This window comes from Medicago sativa, chromosome 1, assembly GCF_051527215.1.
Source record: "Medicago sativa cultivar Bolivia chromosome 1, Bolivia_mono, whole genome shotgun sequence".
In the NCBI taxonomy this organism is placed as follows: Eukaryota; Viridiplantae; Streptophyta; class Magnoliopsida; order Fabales; family Fabaceae; genus Medicago; species Medicago sativa.
In genome coordinates this window covers 20,414,282-20,434,395 of record NC_140749.1, presented here as the reverse complement: position 1 = coordinate 20,434,395, position 20,114 = coordinate 20,414,282, and the positions used below count along the sequence as shown (strand labels likewise).

Below are 20,114 nucleotides of genomic sequence, written 5' to 3'. Positions count from 1 at the left end.
TCGTCAAGGTGTAGGTTCATATAGGTCCATCCATATATTTTGGCCAAGTCTCATAAGTGTTTAATGTGGCGTTGTTGTAACAAGACGGTGTGTGTGTCCTATAAGGCTCTACTGGAGTTGAGTTTGTTTTTTTGAAATGTTTTCTAATATAACTATGCTCTCCTATGCCAACTCCTATTTCCAAAGAAACAACTAATCTTCGCCATTGCCAACCTCATCCAAACCCCTAGTAAACATACACGTGACAAGCACTCTCCTTTAATAGCATAACCCAAATAATCTAGAAAGCCTCTAAACACAATGCATCCCTTCAACCGCGAATGATTTAATGTTTGTCATCCAAATACAATCTGCCCACTGTGCCACTCATGTTGAAACCAATAAACATACGAGCATGCGCTAAACTGATGAGTAAATCACTATGTACGCCCAACTAAGTGAAAGCACCACATGACACCACACTTGAGCAAAAAGTAGACAATCAAAAAGAAAATTATAGCAATTTCGTCACGACCTTCATTGACAAAGTACTTCTAAACCAATTGCCCCCAGACCACAAATCGAGCCTATCTCAGCTGAATGAACATCCCTCCACCACACTGAAACCTTGTTCCTAGTTTAATCCTTATCTGAATACCCTGTTTGAACCAGTTTTTTTGGCAATTCTTTGTGGGATACTGGAATGCCCTGATAGGCAGTTGAACTAGTCGTCGATTCAATCGGGTTTTCAAAACAAATATCTATTGATGATTAGTGAAGAAATCATTAGATTATGCATTTACGACTCCACAACATCTGTTCCACTTCAAATGACTGACCTAGTCAACTAAATTTATGAAATAAAACAAAACTACAAGATTTGTCTAGTTAATAAATAAATAAATAAATCAAATGCATAAACACTTAAATGTTTTTTATTTATTACCAAATGAATACCTAAATGGTAAAAGACTAAAAGCCGATAATTTATTCGTATAGCTCTAAATCAACTGTATTTGTTGAGAACTATGCAATCTTTAAATATTTTTGTGATCTACACAGTTGCAATTGCTGCATATCAATTTTATTTGTTGTCCCCGCGCATAATATATGATAGGTCTAGGTTCGAACCCCGGACACCACAAAAAAAAAATTATTTGTTTGCAAATTTTTTGTTATATTGAAGATTGCGTCGCGACTATTGTTATATTGTGGTCTCAAAGTTGTGATTTATGAAATCTCTATAAATGATCACAACTACAATTGCATTAATCTTACTGTTTGTGTGTACACCTCGCAACACAAGGTGTCAAACAATCTCCATCCTTGTTTATTTATTTGCTTTCAACCTTCCATGCTTTCCACGAGTTACTCTTTTTAGAATTTTTTTATTCAATATATCATGTAGAGTTGTAAAAGAAGAACCTATTTATCAAAAAATATAATATATGAACATGGTCCACGAGTTGAGCTACTGTTGCTAACGTGTATAAAACTTATACACGTTACTAGTTTGTTTTATCACCAAATCATTCACCTATAGCTTAAAAATTGCTTATATAGCACTAAACTACACCTTTCTATTTGGTTTAATCTCCATGGATTCCCCAATTTTTTACTTACTAGCCCTTGTCTCCTTTTTCATCTTCACGCTTATAGCACTTAAAATAGGGAAGAATCTCAAGAAAAAAAACGCAGTTCCAAACCTACCTCCAGGACCATGGAAGCTACCTATTATAGGACACATACACCATCTTGTTTCCTCTACACCACATCGAAAATTAAGAGACTTGGCCAAAATACATGGACCCTTGATGCAACTACAACTTGGAGAGATCATTGCCATTGTTGTTTCCTCACCAGAGTATGCTAGGGAGATAATGAAAACTCATGATATCATATTTGCATCTAAGCCTAAAATTGTTGCAATAGACATACTATTATATGGATCCACAGATATTGCCTTTTCACCTTATGGAAATTATTGGAGGCAACTACGAAAAATATGCACAATTGAGCTTCTTACGCAAAAACGTGTTAGTTCATTCCGGCCTATAAGAGAAGAAGAGTTTACCAATCTCATCAAAAGTATTGATTCACAACAAGGATCACCCATCAACATCACTCGAGCCATAGTTACATCAATAATGACTATTACTACAAGGGCTGCATTTGGAAACAAATGCAAAGGCCAAGAAAAGCTCGTATCGTTGGCAAATGGAGAATCAGTTGGAGGAGGTTTTGACATAGGTGAATTGTTTCCTTCAGCTAAATGGCTTCAACTAGTTTCTGGTTTCAGGTCTAAAATTGAGGTATTGCATAGACAAATTGATCCGATATTAGAAAACATCATCAATGAACATAAAGAAGCTAAGTTAAAAGCAAAAGAAGGTCGAGGTGAAGGTGAAGAAGATCTGGTAGATGTTCTTCTAAAGTTTCAAGGTGGTAATGATATTGACCAAGATATATGCTTAACTGACAACAATATCAAGGCTATAATCCTGGTAAGTATAATAAGCCTTTTGAAAAAAAATAATGTTTTCCATAGGCCGCGACATATCAAGGTTTTTGGTGTATTAGCAAACACGATATAATCACGATTCAGATTCTTTATTTTTGCAATATCAAAGATTGCGACGCAACAACAATTTAAAACTTTGTGATCGATGCCATCAAACTATCTATTTTAGACTTAAGTCGTCTTTTTTGATATACTGATATATTTTTCAGGACATCATTGGTGCTGGAGGTGAAACATCATCCACTACCATAGTTTGGGCAATGGCAGAGTTAATAAGGGATCCAAGAGTGATGAAGAAAGCACAATATGAAGTGAGAGAAATCTTCAACAAGACAGGAATTGTTAGTGAAAACTATATAAATGAACTCGAATATTTGAAGTTAGTAGTGAAAGAGACTCTAAGGTTACACCCTCCAACTCCTCTTTTACTTAGAGAATGTGGACAAGCATGTGAAATTGAAGGGTATCATATACCAGCCAAAAGTAAGGTGATAGTAAATGCATGGACAATTGGAAGAGATCCAAAGTACTGGACTGAACCTGAGAGGTTTTATCCAGAGAGATTCATTGGTAGTTCTGTTGACTACAAAGGAAATAATTTTGAGTACATTCCTTTTGGTGCTGGAAGAAGAATATGTCTAGGCATCACGTTTGGTTTGATAAATGTTGAGTTGGCACTTGCATTGTTGTTATATCACTTTGATTGGAGGCTTCCCAATGGAATGAAAGGTGAGGATTTGGACATGACCGAGCAATTTGGGGCTAATGTTAAAAGAAAAAATGACTTGTACTTGATACCCACTATTCCTCTTCCTTCTAGGGTTTAAGTTATATAGCCTTTGAATTTGGGTGATTGCTTTATAGGCTCATCGCATTGCTCAAAAACTCCTTGCATTTATTGATTTAACTCCCGATCGCACAAAATCTATCAACGGTTATGATCTGATCATTGTTTTTTGGATCGGATCGTAGCTCTCGACCTGCTTATTTTAGAGGGTTGAGCAACTTAAGGGACCTATAGAGCAATCACCTTGAATTTGTTGTTCCGTATTTACTTTTGAAATAAAGCTTTGTCCATATTTGTTGGGTTTAATAGGGCTGAGGACTTGTTAATTGTAACGTGTGTCTTGTGATTGAAACCAACATGCTAACAAAGTGAATTTACTCATCAGTAAACTGCATGAAACGTTTGTGAGCTTAAAATTGGGGAACTAATTCTAAAGGAATGTCAATGTCAATGCACAAGGGAAATGGATATTTACTTATATCATAATTATATTGAATGAAGGTTGTTTTGGTGAGAATGACTCTTCTTTATACCCATCAAAACTAATATGTTGATCGTTAAAGCATTTGCAATGAAAACATTTAGATGTCTAAGTAGGTCCAACCGTTACACATAGGGTGTAACGGTTTGGTTTGGATTGGTTTTAAGACAAAAAATGTCCGAACCAATGAAATCTTCACTGGTTTGGTTTGATTCGGATTTTATTATTTTTTAAAAATGAATTGATTTTTACTAGCTGGTTTGGTCCAGTTTGGATCGGTTCGGTTGATCGGTTTGTTTGAAAATATAAATAAAAAAAAAATCAGTTTTACAAATTTGTATTTCTGCATACAACATACTCAAATATTTCACGGAACTTTAATTTATTTTCCATGTTATTTGTTTTTCAAACAACTTTGTATAACTAACATGAAAAACTAACCAAGATATGGACGATCCTAACGGCGGTGAGGAATGATGGGTTAGGTGTGACTTGTGGCTAGTGTTCTTTTTTAGTAGAAATGAAAGTATGAGTGAAGAGATGAGATGATAATAGGAGAAAGTGAATGAATTAAAGAGTATTTTATGTTGGACTTTGATTTTGATCTTAATCATAAGTGTGTGAGGAGAGATAATACTACTAAAATGGGGAGTGAGGTTAACATCGGTTCGGTTCATCGATTCTTTGGCTCTCAAAATTAAAAACCGAGAACGAAACCAAACAAGATCGATTTAGGTTGGATCGGTTTGATTTTGAACAGAACCAAACAAAGTCGGATACTTTTTTGGTTTGAATTTTCATTTTTGTCCGAAATTTACACCTTTAGTTACACATCATTTATTTATAATATTTCACTACAAGAAATCCTGCAATTAACCAGGGGCGGATTCCTTGTGAAAATGCAAGAATCCCTGGGAAAAAGCCATTTGCCAGGGCTTTTGCGTGGAGCTGAATCAATGGCAAATGTGGTCCTAGCAAATTGCTAGGCCAGGGCTTTAGCTCCTGGCAAATCTGCGTGGGACAAACTCCTGTCCCAGCCCCTGTTCATACTCCTGGCAAAAGCCCTGGCATAGCCCTGGCATATTTTCTGACTCAACAACCTGCAACCTGCTTTTCTGAAGCACTGCAGAGCTGACATATTGTCTAATCAGGTGCAGTCTGACCCAAAGCGTGACAAGAGTATTGCGAGGGGTATACCCCTGGCAAATTGCGTAGATAATTTTTTGAAAAAATGGTTTTTTATTGTTTTTAAAAAAACATTAATTTCATTAAAATAATTAAAATTAATTATTAAAATAAATTTAAAAACGATTTTAAATTGCTTTTTTTTAAAATCATTAAAAATAATTTAAACGTAATTAAATGTTTTTTTAAAGTAATTGCTTTAAAATAAAAATTAAAGTAATATTACCCATAAAATATTAAGTCAAACATTAATGAAATTAAAATTGTACGGAATAATATTATAAGTAGCAATTGTACCGGGAAGCATAACAAACTTTCCCAAATATTACACATCATAGATAATAAAAGCAAAATAAAAATAACAAGCACAAACACATAATAAAGGGTCTAACTTCACTCTTCATCATCGCTGTCACTGTCCATATCCTCGCCTTCTTCTTCGCCTCCATCTTCGCTATAACTCGGAAAAGGATCTACATTGGGATCTGGAACTGAGGATTGCTGACTTGAATTCCCAACCTCACGTGCTTGCCTAAACTCAGCTAGTTGCTCCTCATATCTTTGTTGGCGGCTAAGCAAATCTCGTACAACAGCCTCGTGACTCGCCATTTGTTGGGCGAGCTGCTCTTGAGTCAGTCTTTGAATAAGTTCACGCATCTCAGGGGTCAGCACAGGCTGCTGTGAGGACCCTTCACCATGATTAAGAGTGAATTTAAGGGTTGTTGCAACACCTTTCCGGTAGTTGGCAGCCAAGTTACCGGCACCATATAGCTTTCCTTTTTTTTTTATCGCCAGCAACTTTGGTCCAAGTTTGGAGGGCCAAACTATGATCAACAGATAACCCTTTAGAAATAGCCTCGGCAAGCTGTCGGCCATATTCTTCCTATTCAAATGATAAGAAAATAGTTAATGCAGAACATATAAATAAACAAGGCATTACCAAACAAGGCAAACCAACATATTTTTAACACAAAACTTGTGTATGTTTTTTAGATCATTCATTCATTATTTAAAGTAAATGAAAGTAAAACAGATGACAAAGGTAATAGACAGCTTAGCAGGAGCCCGAAGCATAGCGGAAAAAATCTGTTAACAGACAACTGATACAAGAACAAAACAGCAGCAGAAAAATGAGTTCCACACCAGACAACATCAAAACAGAAAAATGAAGTCAAAGTTTTCCATTTCCTTGATGGTTTTCATGTACATGTTATTATACTGTGGATACATGCAGGACAGAGACATCATTTAAGCATTGAATGCAGCCAGCTAGAGAACTTCATTTTATTAAACACACTAACCAAAAGTAAGTAAGAGACAAAAAGCTTAAAATGCTACAATATTCCGTATGATAATTTGTTCAAGACATAATAAATTTGAGATTATTTCCATCATATTTTGGCTCCAGACCTTATTTCTACTAAGATTGACTCTCTAATTCATTAGAAAAAGCAATTTAAAGTGATTTGTCTCCATTAAAACCTAAATATATGCTTATTAGATTACCTGAACCCTCCTAGCACGCTCGTCACAATATTGCCCAGATCTATTTCTATGTGTGTCGTCATGAATCTCGTTTATAAACGGATCCCTCCCAAGTCTCCTGGCCTATGTTTCAGAAGAAATAAAAAGTAAAATTTTATTAGTATTGATTTAAAACAATCAAATTCCAATATGATAGGGAAAAATAATTAAAAGTTTATTGTTTTTACCAAGCGTTCAGCATGCTCCTCGTTGCTTAAGCAACCACCCGTGTGAATGCACCCACCCTTTTCAGATGCCCGATTCTTTTTTGCTTGCTCCGACTTTGCCTTGAAATCCTCACCTGCCAAATAGTCAGCCAACTCAGCCATGAGTTCCTTTCCGATCCAATGTGGCCGTTTTTTTTTCTCGGCATAGCGAACTCGAGCTTTTCGAAGCATATCAGATAGACGTGCAGCCATGCGGATATGGAAATTACGCCGCATTATAGCATTAAGCCTGTAGTCCCAAGTGCACTTTGCCTGCATTTTTGTGACCATATTACAGAAAGTTAGTATACTATACATGGGCCTGCATTTTTGACACACTATGAAACACTAAAACAATGGGTGTTTCTGTCTTATGAACTATAAGATATTAATCTCTCTCAGTTAGATATGCATTCAATTACTGAGAATCCCTTTATGACAAAACGATCAATTTCAATGTGACAATAGCAAACTGTGTCAAACTTGTTTCAAGACGTAAACTACACGTAAAGTCCAACCAAATGGAATTCAATGCGCAAAATGAGTCACACAGATTATGCTTGAAACATGTTACTTTTATTCTTAAATGAAACATGCAATTCCGATCAATAAACTCATTCTATGCAAACAGAGGCAGAACCATATTTTCTTATCCTTTTTGGTGGTTTCTGCGTCGCATTGTCAAAAGATATATGTAAATAAAATTGGCAAAACCTTGTTACACAGATCCGCTCCTAATACTATGACAAACGTGCATATAAAATAAAAATTATATATTTGAAGTAACCTCAAAGAGCCTAAACCAGCGATCTTTCTCCTCATCCTCCACTTCGCCATAAGACTTCCACGGCCTTAAATAGCAGTTGTGGATGATGTCTCTAATTGCTTCTGCTGCGGGTTTGCATGGCAAAAAGCTGAAAAAATAAAAATTCATAATTAAACATTTCTTAAACTATACATAAAATTGAACTATGTAGCAATTATGATAATACTTACGAGTTCCCGCTAGGTGTTAACATGAAACGACCCCTTGCATCAGTCAGATAAATTAGCGGAACATCATTAGGCTGCTGCACCTGACCACTGTAACGCCCACTTTTTCATAATTGTTGTTTGAATTGATTTATTAGAATATTATGCGAAATATTATTAATATATGTTATATTGGTGAAATATATGTTAATAGGTATTAAATAGGTATTTTTTTAAGTGGGGGAGAAATATTATTATTAGTAGAAATAATTAATTATTAAGGGAAAGAGTAGGACTGTGGTGAGAAGAGCAATTAGGGAAAGAATAAAATCAGTAAATGGGAAAGAAAAACATAACGGATATAACTGAGAAAAGAGGAGAGAAAGCAGAGAAGTCAAAGAGAACCCTAATTGGACGAAGAACGCGGCTGTTGGAATTCCGAAAACTAATCTAAGGTAAGGGTGGGATTCCTTTCAATAATCTTGATATGTAATTCTAAAAATTGGTGAATTGTTGTTCTTGAGGTTAGGGTTAGAGAAGTTATGATAATTGATGAATTATGATGAATTATGTTGTTGAATGCATGGTTATATGTTGTTTTACTTGCTATGTTGTAAATAGAATCTGTAAACATTGTTCTAAATCATTTTGGGGGTTTGGGTGATTGAAAATTGGTTTTTAATATTGATTCTTAAGCGAAAAACGCATTGAGAAACTGATTTTTGAACTGCTGAGAAGCCCAAAATCGGCCACCGAATTGTCAAAATCGGCCACCATTTTCTGACCTAAATTTCCAGTTTTAGTTCTGGAAAAATCGGCCACCGATTTTCTGACAGGTCAATCTAGAAAATACTCACATTTTTCACCCATTTCTGTTTTGAATTAGCCTTCGGTGTAAACATGAAAGTTGTAGATAATTGAGTTAGCTTTCTAATGGCTTTGGAGTGACTAGAAAATTATTTGTAGATTTTGAGTTATGATAAAAATAGTCCAGGTGGGTCTTCAGAAAACTTTAAGAAAACTTAGCATAACTAATCCCAAGTTAGTCCAAAAACTTATGGTTGGTTTCCCAACTTCAAACCTAAGTATTAGTGATTTAATTGAGGTGTTTTATGGGTATTTGGCTTATGTTCTATTGATCAAAACTTAATTGCTATTGAAGGATGTTTTGAACCTTGAGATGAATGTAATTGATTTCCGTTGTTGACGTTGTTGTATCATCTAATGTCGAAGTTGGGGAGTGTGTCATAATTGTTTTAGGCACATATGTTGTTGTTGTGGGTGCTGTTGTAGTTGTATGTTGATATACACTAGTTGAGTCCATTGCATTTAGAGTTGTGTTGTTGCATAGTTAGCGATGGGGGCTTAATGCCTGACAGGTCCTTTATGACCTTAGCGATGGGGGCTTAATGCCCGACAGGTCCAATTATGACCTAGCGAAGGGGGCTTAATGCCCTGGTGGTACCACATGCATAATGAAGTTGTCTAAGTTGTTGTTGAAGTTGTAGTCGCATTGTTGAGTTGTTGTCGTCGTTGTTGCATGGTCGAGTTGTCAGTGTCGTTGTGGATAATGTTGTTGTTGTTGTACCTTGTTGCTGAAAATAATTATGTTGTTGCTTATGTATTTATTTATATACATTATTAATGATGCCTGTTGTGATATGCTTTGTTGTTTTCATTAATTTGATGAATTATATATTATTATTATTGGATAAGTTTCTCACCCCTTCTGCTTGAAAACATTGCCCTTCGTATGGGTAACTTGCAGGTAATGATGACTCGTAGGTTTGGTCGACTCAAGTGTCTAGGGCTCTGATACATATTAGGATGGGGATTCGTCGCAACTGTTTTCGTTTTCTTCATTTCTTTTATGTATCATATATTTGGTAAAAGACTTAATAATGGAGTTTATCGTTGTCGAAAATAATGTTGATTACGTTGAGGCCTTTGTGCCAAGATTTTCCCTTTATGTTGGATTTGGTTGAAATAGTATTTTCTAAAGAATTATTCCGCTGCAGTTTTGGAAATATTTTAAATGTTGATTTAAATAAATAGCTATTTTCTATTTATGAAATTTTTATTAGCAGTGTGATACTCCGTTGTATGGTTTACTCTGATTATATTAATTAATATTACGTTGTTGGGAGAACGGGGTGTTACAACCACCACCTTCCATATGGCCTTCACCTTCCTCTTCGACCTCATTTTCAGGTTGTGGTGGGTTTTGTGGCGGGTTTTGGGGTTGTGGAGGGTTTTGGGGTTGTGGAGGATTTTGTGGTGGGTGTTGGGGTGGGAAATGTGGTGAAGACCCAAAGTAAGGTGGATAGATCAAATGGCTGTTGGGGTTGGGCATTCCATATGGAAAAGGTGCAGAAGACCCAAAGTAAGGTGGATGGCCCGAACCAAAGTAGGAAGGTGGAGGCCCAATAGGTGCGGAAGACGACCCAAAAGGTGGATAGCCCGAATTAGGAAAACCAGGTGGTCATGAGAACGGTGGAGCTATGGTGGGAGCAACTGCACTATTTTGGGACAAACCAGTCGATCCCTGGCTAGTTGGTGCAGATGGTGTGATCGGCATAGGGTTTAGTCTGGCTTGTGTGGCTGAGTCCACAACTACCGTATTGTACTTCCTCCTGCGGCCTGTGTTCTTGTTTTTTCCATCAATCCTTCGAGGCATTCCTGTTAGAAAATAATATCAATACAATATAGCACAGTAAGTATTCATATCAACAACAATCACATAATATTACACGAGTATTTTAGCAAACAACTAGCCCAAATCTACACTAATAAAATTCATTATGACAGAAGACATAAATCAATAAAACATTTCCAGCAACACATTCCAATTGGACCTAACATTTCCAGAAGCACATTCCAAATAATCATTCACTTAAAGGCTGTGTTTTTAAGGAGTAATGACAATATAGGAGTATGGTGTTAATTTTTAATGATAACAGCGAAGCGCGGTTAGTTACAAAGATTTGTAGTAGTAGAGTCGCATATTATTAGAGTATATAACACAAGTGAATAACAATTTGAACTGTTATGTAGCTGACATATTATTATAACTAGTTCTGTAATTGTAATTAACTGATACAATATTAGTTAGACAATTAGTTAGATATGTAACTAGCTGAACTAAACTTGTTAGAGAGATTAACTTCCTATAAATACTACTCTGTATTCATTTGACTATTTCAATCGGTGAAATACATTCAGATTTTTCCTCATTTTCTCTCTGCATGTACCTTCCCAATGATAAGTAAGGTTGTATAATAGAGCTTCTTCTATCCACATGAAACTAAACTGATTAGGATGTTTATTCCATAAACTAAACTCAGAATCCCAAAAAAAAAATCAATCCTTTACCACAAAGAGCCTAAACCATCTATTGTAAATTTACTCGGATTCAGAAAGAGAAAAAAAATCAATTAGTAAAACCCTAAAAAATCAAAAATCCCCAAATCTTAATAAGCTGAAAAATCAATCCTTTGCCACAAATAACTTTAACCCTACAAAATTAGTACATAAAACAATTAGTAAAACAAAGGAATGAGAAAGATTGAACTCACTTGAGATGAATATTGAGTCAGCACACGAGATGAACGAGCAAACCCTTCTGAAGGAGAAAACGAAAGGAACAGTGGCCTGAGAAAACGAGGCTTCTCGGCTTCTGAATGAGAAAATGAAATCGAACAGAGGCTTGAGAAGATCTAAGGAACAGAGACGTGAGAGACCTAAGAAGAAAACCTAAGGAGTGATACAAACACAAATGGGTCTTCTAGCTTCTTTTTCTTCTTATAAAAATAAAAATGGGTTTTACTAATTGTTTAAGAGTTATTTTAATTAGCTTCTTTTTTCAATTGAGAGGGACAATTCCCGGGCAAAAATATTTTGGCATTTTACATTCTATTAAATATTTACTCCTTTCGGTTATTATTAAAAACAAAACTCCACTTATTAATGTATCTAGTTTATAATAAAGACTAGATACATTAATTATTCAATGTAAATTTTGCTTATAATAATGATCGGAGGGAGTATAAGTGTGAGTGTGTCTAAATTCTACTAAATATTAGTAAAGAAATAGATTAAATAAGTCAACACATAATTAATTAGTAAGACGTTGCAATATCATTACAATATAGAACTAAGTCATTCTTACTTCTTCTATAATTATAATCCAAAAACACTTTCAGCAACTTGATCTCTTTCATCATGATCCCCTTCAACATTGTTCTCTTCATAACCAACATGATCCTCATCATTATCATCTTCATTAGGAGTCAACAAAACAGCAGGATCAACATGTTCCCCTTCAACTTGTTCATCAAGCCAACTTGTAACACGCTCAACTTCAATGATATCATTAACATGTGAAATTTCATCAACTTGCTCAATTTCATATGTTGGATCTTCAGTCTCGATCCTGCCCCTTGGTTTTGTTTTAATTGCAACCGACCACCCTCGCTTGCGTGGTTGCGTTGGAGGATAAGGAACATAGTACACTTGCCTAACATTATGTGCCATGATAAACGGATCATACACATTATATTTTTTGCCCACTCGGATGTCAACATTGTTGGTTATTTTGTTCATTTTTGTCCATCTATGTGACGGATCAAACCATTCACAATAAAATAACACCACTTTATCTTGATTGTAAAATAACTCGTAAACATGTTTGATCACACCATAGAAGTCATCTTCACCTCCTTCTGTAACTCCTTTAACATATACACCACTATTATAAGTCTTTTTCCCTTCACTCTATGATTGAGTACGAAATTTATATCCATTCACAAAGTATGTATGATATTCAGTGGCACATTGTAAAGGACCTTGAGCTAAACCTCTTAAACGAATGATTTCATCACTTGGTTCGGCCTCGTATACTTGTTGTTTAAACCAACCAGGAAAATATTCATGTACATAACCAGGCGAATCATCACCAAATTCTTCATAAAAGGTCTTAAATGCCTATAAAAAATATTAAGTAAAAGTTAGACGTGTTTTAACTTAACAATGTACAACTAAAAAGTAATTGTTTTGTTTTACTTACTCAAGGTATGGTTTAACCTCTTCACAATTAATCAAAACATGAACATAAGCTGATCGGTGCTCTTTCGGATCCACCATCCAATGTTCAATCGCCTTGCCAGCGTGGCGACCAGGTAAATTGAAAACTGATAAGGTCAACGGATCTCTGTCTTTTTCAACATCAATTACATCATTTCGTGTAGTGGTTGTTACAAGCACACGATCGATGAAGTAATGACCGAGAAAGAACAAGGTTTCCTTATGAACATAAACAGCACATATTGATCCTTCAACTTTAGCTCTGTTATGAATTGCTCGTTTTGAATCACCCATAAATCTTTCAAAAGGGTACATCCACCTATATTGAACAGGCCCGCCAAGCTTAGCCTCATATGCCAAATGCACCGCAAGATGTTCCATAGAGTCGAAAAATCCAGGGGGAAAAATTTGCTCAAGCCGACAAAGTATGATTGGAATTAACTTGTCCAATTTATCAAGTTCATCGACTCTCAAAGTTGAAGCACAAATGTTTTTAAAAAATTGGCTGATCTCAGTGAGTGGATTTAACACATGGGAGGGAAGTGAACTAAACGCAGTTGGGAGTAAGTGCTGCATGAAAACATGATTATCATGACTTTTCATTCCATTTACCCTTCCAGTTTTAACATCGGCACACCTGCCCAAGTTAGAACAATATCCGTCAGGCATTCTCAAATCCTTCAACCATTGACAAACTGCCTTAGCTTCTTCGGAAGTTAGAGTGTATATTGCCTTGGGTTTCAACAACTTTCCATTCGGTTGAGGTTGTAACTCCAAGTCCCTTCTTTTACAATACACTTCTAAGTCTTTTCTGGCTTTCTCATTATCTTTTTTCTTCCCTTTAACATCCATAACTGTGTTAAATATGTTGTTAAAAAAATTCTTCTCAATGTGCATTACATCAAGATTATGTCTCAGCAATTTATCTTTCCAATAGGGCAGGTCCCAAAATATACTCTTTTTTGTCCAGTGGTGGTCAACCCCGTATCCTGGTATTGGGACAGTTGTGCCAAAATCAGTGACTTTAGGATAATCACTAACTCTTGTGCACACCTCTTCTGATGTAATTTTAGGGGGCGGGTCAGCTACTACTCTCCGATCCTTCAGAAAGCCATTCTTACTTCTTCTAAACGGGTGATTATGAGGCAAGAAACATCGATGATCAAACCACGAACTCTTCCCTCCATTTTCCAAAGTAAACGCCATCCTATTTTCCATACAATGTGGACAAGCCATTCTCCCATGGGTGCACCAACCAGATAACATGCCATACGCTGGAAAATCATTAATTGTCCACATCAAAGATGCTCTCATTAGGAAATTTTGTTTGGTTGAAATATCGAATGTCAATTCTCCAACCCACAACCTCCTCAAATCATCAATTAAAGGTTCTAGAAACACATCTATGCCTGCTTTAGGGTTATCTGGCCCTGGAACAACACACGCCAAAAACATGTAGGGCTTTGTCATGCACATCTCGGGAGGGAGATTGTAGGGGGTTACAATGATCGGCCAACAAGAGTATGGTTTTGCCGATGCTTGAGTATGTGCAGTGAAACCATCTGAGCACAGTCCAAGTCTTACATTACGCGGATCTGCTGCGAAATCAGGATATACTTCATCAAAGTGTTTCCAAGCTTCACCATCAGAAGGATGTCGCAAGACTCCAGGAATTTTGTTTGAATGATGCCACGTCATATGACCAGCAGTTTTCATCGATGCAAACAATCTTTGTAATCTTGGTGTTATTGGTAAGTAAAACATTGTCTTATTCGGAATCCTCCTAGTCTTGGTGAGACGATACCGTGGACTTTCACAAAATTTGCATTCCTCCAGTGCTCCGTCATTTTTCCCAAATTCATTGTCATAAAACAACATGCAACTGTTTATGCAACAATCAATTTTATCAACTTTTAATCCCAACTTCATCACCAACCTCTCAGCATCATAATAACTAGCAGGCAAATTTTCTTTAAAAGGAGTCACATCCAACAACATCTGAGTAACATCATCCACACCTTTATCAGCAACACTATAACTTGCCTTATGAGCTAAAAGTCTCACACACATAGATAACTTTGATTGCGTACACCCTTCAAACAGTGGGACATTACATTCACTCAACAACTGGTAAAATCTCTGAGCTTTCTCATTTGGGGGTTCTTCGGCTTGTTCATCTTCAACATCATCATTGTAAGACAATTCCACACCTAAAGCATCACCATAGCATCCATCATGTTGAATTGTTCATCATTGACCTGGTCATTGTACTCCACATTTATTCCACTACTCGAAGCTTGTGCATTGACTCCTGCCCCAAAATTTTGAAATTGTTCACTGTTATAAACCCAAACCCAATAATCAGGCATGAATCCAACTCTATCCAAGTGTTTCTTCACTTCTGTGGGATCACTCTTTATATATCTGCACGTACATTTAATACACGGATATCTTATCCCTCCCTCTTTTTTACAAATTTCTTGTACCCATGCCCATGAAATAAATCCGTGAACTCCTTCGACAAAATGGGGTTTTAATCCTCTTCTTCCCGGAAACGTTCTATCATACATCCAACTACGATAATGCTGATAATACTCCATCTTTTTCACGTTCAACTATAACATTCACATATTAAATTTCATGATTAGTAACTTCTTTGCACGCGTCATTTTTTGGTGCGCGAAATATCTTTAAGCGCTTAATTTCATAAATTAAACAAAACAATTCTATTCCAAACTAATTTCAAAAAAATCATTTTCTCAATTTATACCTCTTTTTCTTTACATTATAAAAAGTTTTATTATAATGAGTATTAAAAAATATTTAATATAAAATATTAATTAACAGTTTTTATTTAAACTATATTAAAATATACAATTTGCTCTAAACTTAAAATCACAGTTTTAAATTATTAAAAAAAACATACACTTTTTAAAATACCATATATTTATTTTTCTAATTTAATATAAATTTATCAGATCTAAAGAAAGAAAATTATGTTAACAAATAAAAAAACATATATTCAAGAGATCTACACAATAAAACATATATTCAACATGTATTTTTTCAACAAAAAAAAAACATACATATTCATTATTCAACACAAAAACATGCATACACCACATATATTTTATATTTTTTTCATACTCCAAAAATAATTTTTTTAACAGCAAGCATATGTATTATAAGCTTCAAAATACATATCATTTTTTTTCTCAATATTTTCGGCCATCATGCATATAAGCTTCACATAAACAACAACAAAAATCAACACAACACATTATAATTAAACTAACCTGTTAATTTGTACAAAAAAAAAAACTAACCTGTTAAACAAAGAGAAATAGCAGATCCAAAGAGAAGGCTTCACAGTAGGAGGAAATTAGCTTTTGACAAATGAGATACAACACTGTTGTAGCAAACAAAACAAATTTAAGTAAATAAATAAATTTAACATTTATTGTAAAAATAAAAGAAATATAAGTGAAATAATTTTTTACCATAAAATGAAAAAACTAGGAGATGAATGTGTTGGGGAGAAAGATGAAAAGAAAAAGAGAAACATATTTGTGAGTGTCGGTAATGTAACCACAAAAAAAGTGTCGGTGGAAGGTCCCAAGGTTAAAGCCAGGAGCTGCCCCTGGCTAAATGTATGACACATTGTGCAGACCACTTTACAGGAATGGCAGGCTTTGTGCAGAGACATGCCAGGGGTTAAGCTGGGAAACGCCCCTGGCAAATTGTCATGCAAGTACAGACTGCCAGCTTTTCAGGGATTTGGTCAAATCTACTTTTCTTTTTTCAGGCATTTGCAGGGGTGCTGTCCCTTCTGCAGAAGCTTTACAATTTGCCAGGAGCTCTCCCTGGTATTGCTCCTGTCTAAGCCTGACAACACTCAAATTTTCTGCACCAATTCAAAATATATGTTCCCGCCTAAAATAAAGCCAGGGCTTATGTCAGGGCCACGCCCTGTGTAATTTGCCACCACTTTCCCCTTGCTTTACTCCTGGCAAATTTCCCAAGAGTTTATGCCCCTGGCTTATTTTCCTGGCTAATTGCAAGATTTCTTGTAGTGTTTTACAGCAACCATGAAAATCAATCCGTAAATATTTACCTTTTCCATGTATATGGTGGTTTGTGTGAACAATGAAAAAAATTGGTTCAATGTAAAAACTTGTCTTAGTATGTAAACAAAATGTAAGAATTGTTTAGAATGTGTGGTCTGAGTGAAAATCATAATGTAGATGATAAAAGGTGAAATGCTGTGTTCTAGGCCAATCGAGTGGAAATCTATTTTGATGATGATGAACCATTAAGTGGAGAAAGAAAAAGTTTGCATTAAGTGTGTTTAGTTGTATTGTATTTTTCTTAAATCTGAAGTTAGAATAGTGCTTGATAATCAAACCAAAGTCGAAGACATTCAGATTTGAATTAGTTCCATATAAAATCCATAATGCAAAAAACAAATTAAAGTTTGTGGCTACGCTACACTACTGCAGCGAAATCCCATTTTCTGCATGATTTCCCACCAAATCATTTCCACCTATAGATGAATTCAATCAAGGGCGGAGCCTGGAATTATATCGAGCGTGGGCAAAATTTTGACCGCAAATTCACATAAAAGAGGCTCGTCATTTTATCATAAAAATACAATTTGAAACAAGAGAGATGAAACATAACATGCTAAATAAAAAATAAAAAATAATAAAATTATGGAGTTAAATTTCTTGTAGCGATACAAAGAAAGTATGGGCAGTAGCTGATCTTGTGTTATTTTCTTGGAGGTCCAAACGTTTGTGAAATATATATTTAGATGTTTGCAAAATACATCAAAATTGATAACTGGTTCAGTGGTGGATTTTGATTGATTGCATGGTAGGGTGTGCTTGTCCGATTCCCATCCAGGAATTTTTTTTTTTTTTTTACAAAATCGTAAAAATATAACAGAAACATAAAAAATTAGAACACGGAGGAGTCGAACACACGGCCTCCAAGAGGACCTCCAAGAAAAATATAACAGAAACATAAAAAATTAGAACATGGAGGAGTCGAACACACGACCTCCAAGAAGAACATGGAGGAGTCGAACACACGACCTCCAAGAGGACCTCCAAGAGCCTCCAAGAGAAGAGGAAAACTAAACAACTTCCCACTGCGCCAACAGAAACATAATATTATTATTACGCCTAATCTAATATATATAGAAATCTTGGTGGATGCCATAGCTCCCATAGGTCCCAAAGAAATCCGCCACTGAGTATGGGTTGAGCCCGAGCGCGTGCCCAAGCTAGCTGGGCGGTAAATCCGCCCCTGAATTCAATAATATGATTCTAGCAAGTCTTGTATGCCCTACACTTATATATAAACTTCATGCTCTTTTAATAATTTTAAGAGCAGTGATATTTAAACAAACATTTGAGAGAATAAAAATATAATATAAATATAAACGAGAGATTTATTAAAAAGTTATCATAAAATAATTGTACTAATATTATTTCTCTAATTTTAAATGCACGAAACGCTTCCCATTCAGGGGGATGGACCAACTACAATACAAAAATATTATCTATATTCACGAGCATATGTAAAATTTTAATGTCATGAACATATAATCCAAGATGATAGCCGCATATATTTATGTCACTATATATAAAATAATAAGGGATATACATTACTTATTTCTCTACGTTCGTGAAAAAGCAAGAGTCATCTCCTTCAAAATTACAGCCATAAATTAATAACAAATAAATCATAAATCGAACATATAGATCGTTAGAACTTATGTTGGAGGATTGCTGCAAAAATTAAACAAGAAGAAAATGAAATTGAACATTGATCTGTCTGGTGAGGATGGATGAGAGGCAACAGTGACGGAAAGTGCTTCGATGTTGGAACTTGTGTTGGGAATCTGCTGCAATAACTTGATTAAGAAGATGATGAAGATGAACATGATGAAATGTGCACATAAATTCCAAAGATTGTTGTATATCTTGATTGTTGGAAAGAGGCTGCTGCACTTGAAATCTGAAATGTTTAATGTTTATGCATGTAAAACTCGAAGCGCATGGGGTTGCCACACTAACCTTTAGGTTCGATTCGCTCCCACCAATAACTGTATATTGGATGCAATAGGAGTGACCGATGAATCCCCTTCAGGATACTATGAGTTCCTTGACGTGTATTGCACAACCACACCAAGCGTATCTCCTAACAGTATTTTACAGATTTATGATTCCAGCAATTCACTCATGCATTAGAGAATTAATGGATGGTTTAGAGTAAGAGAATGAGAGAGAATTATGTTAATGCAACGAAATTCTGTCCAAAATTATGTAACATTCCAGACTGCTTACAGGATTGCCGACTAACCCCACAAACCAACACGAGTCTTTTCAGCATGCTTTGTCCTCACTCACATGCTTACCGGGAAACTTCCCGGTAGGTCACCCATCCTAGTACTACTCCAAGCCAAGCACGCTTAACTGTGGAGTTCCTATGGATTGAGCTCCCGAAAAGAAGATGCATCTTGTTGATATGGGTAGTACCTAACAATTCTTATAAGCCTTCCTTCAACCATGTAGTCCCATACCTACACGGCCTCCGGATCCCTCTCATTCCGATGTGTTTCGGTTCCTACTATTGCCGTGGGGGTCCCTTGCGGCTTAAACCGTTCCCCTTAGGTCGGGAACCTTTCGTATCCACCTAGCGGGATATCGAAAGCCACGACGTGGGTGTTACATGCCCACCAGCTTCCGCCTGGTTCGTCCCCGAACCACACCGTACTGGGAGAGGTCTGCTCTGATACCAAGTGTAACATTCCAGACTGCTTACAGGATTGCCGACGAACCCCACAAACCAACACGAGTCTTTTCAGCATGCTTTGTCCTCACTCACATGCTTACCGGGAAACTTCCCGGTAGGTCACCCATCTTAGTACTACTCCAAGCCAAGCACGCTTAACTGTGGAGTTCCTATGGATTGAGCTCCCGAAAAGAAGATGCATCTTGTTGATATGGGTAGTACCTAACAATTCTTATAAGCTTTCCTTCAACCATGTAGTCCCATACCTACACGGCCTCCGGATCCCTCTCATTCCGATGTGTTTCGGTTCCTACTATTGTCGTGGGGGTCCCTTGCGGCTTAAACCGTTCCCCTTAGGTCGGGAACCTTTCGTATCCACCTAGCGGGATATCGAAAGCCACGACGTGGGTGTTACAAATTATGTGTCAAATTAATGCCCAAATGTCAAGTATTTATAGTGCATTATATGACCCTTCACATGAAAGAAAGCACCCTTTTGACTTGAATCCATATTATGGTTCATTAAGTACCTTTTTGCCAAAGGTTATGATCATACACACTTGAATCAATGCAAAG

The 20,114-nt window shown here is 36.1% G+C and overlaps 1 protein-coding gene and 1 pseudogene across 2 annotated transcripts; one reads left to right on the top strand and one right to left on the bottom strand.

The window, feature by feature from the left end:
* Nucleotides 1-64: 64 nt before the first annotated feature.
* LOC146953492 (cytochrome P450 71D11-like) lies at nucleotides 65-3,593 on the top strand. The gene is made up of 2 exons (XM_085710313.1): nucleotides 65-2,483; nucleotides 2,710-3,593. The coding sequence occupies exons 1-2, from the start codon at nucleotides 1,578-1,580 to the stop codon at nucleotides 3,325-3,327; spliced, it is 1,524 nt and encodes a 507-aa protein (XP_085566439.1). The 5' UTR covers nucleotides 65-1,577; the 3' UTR covers nucleotides 3,328-3,593.
* Nucleotides 3,594-5,239: 1,646 nt separating this feature from the next.
* Nucleotides 5,240-15,401, bottom strand: LOC146953491 (uncharacterized; annotated as a pseudogene). The gene is made up of 4 exons (XR_015010480.1): nucleotides 12,717-15,401; nucleotides 11,824-12,638; nucleotides 11,231-11,331; nucleotides 5,240-5,836 (listed from the first exon to the last, which is right to left on the bottom strand). The product of XR_015010480.1 is annotated as an uncharacterized LOC146953491 (transcript).
* Nucleotides 15,402-20,114: the final 4,713 nt, after the last annotated feature.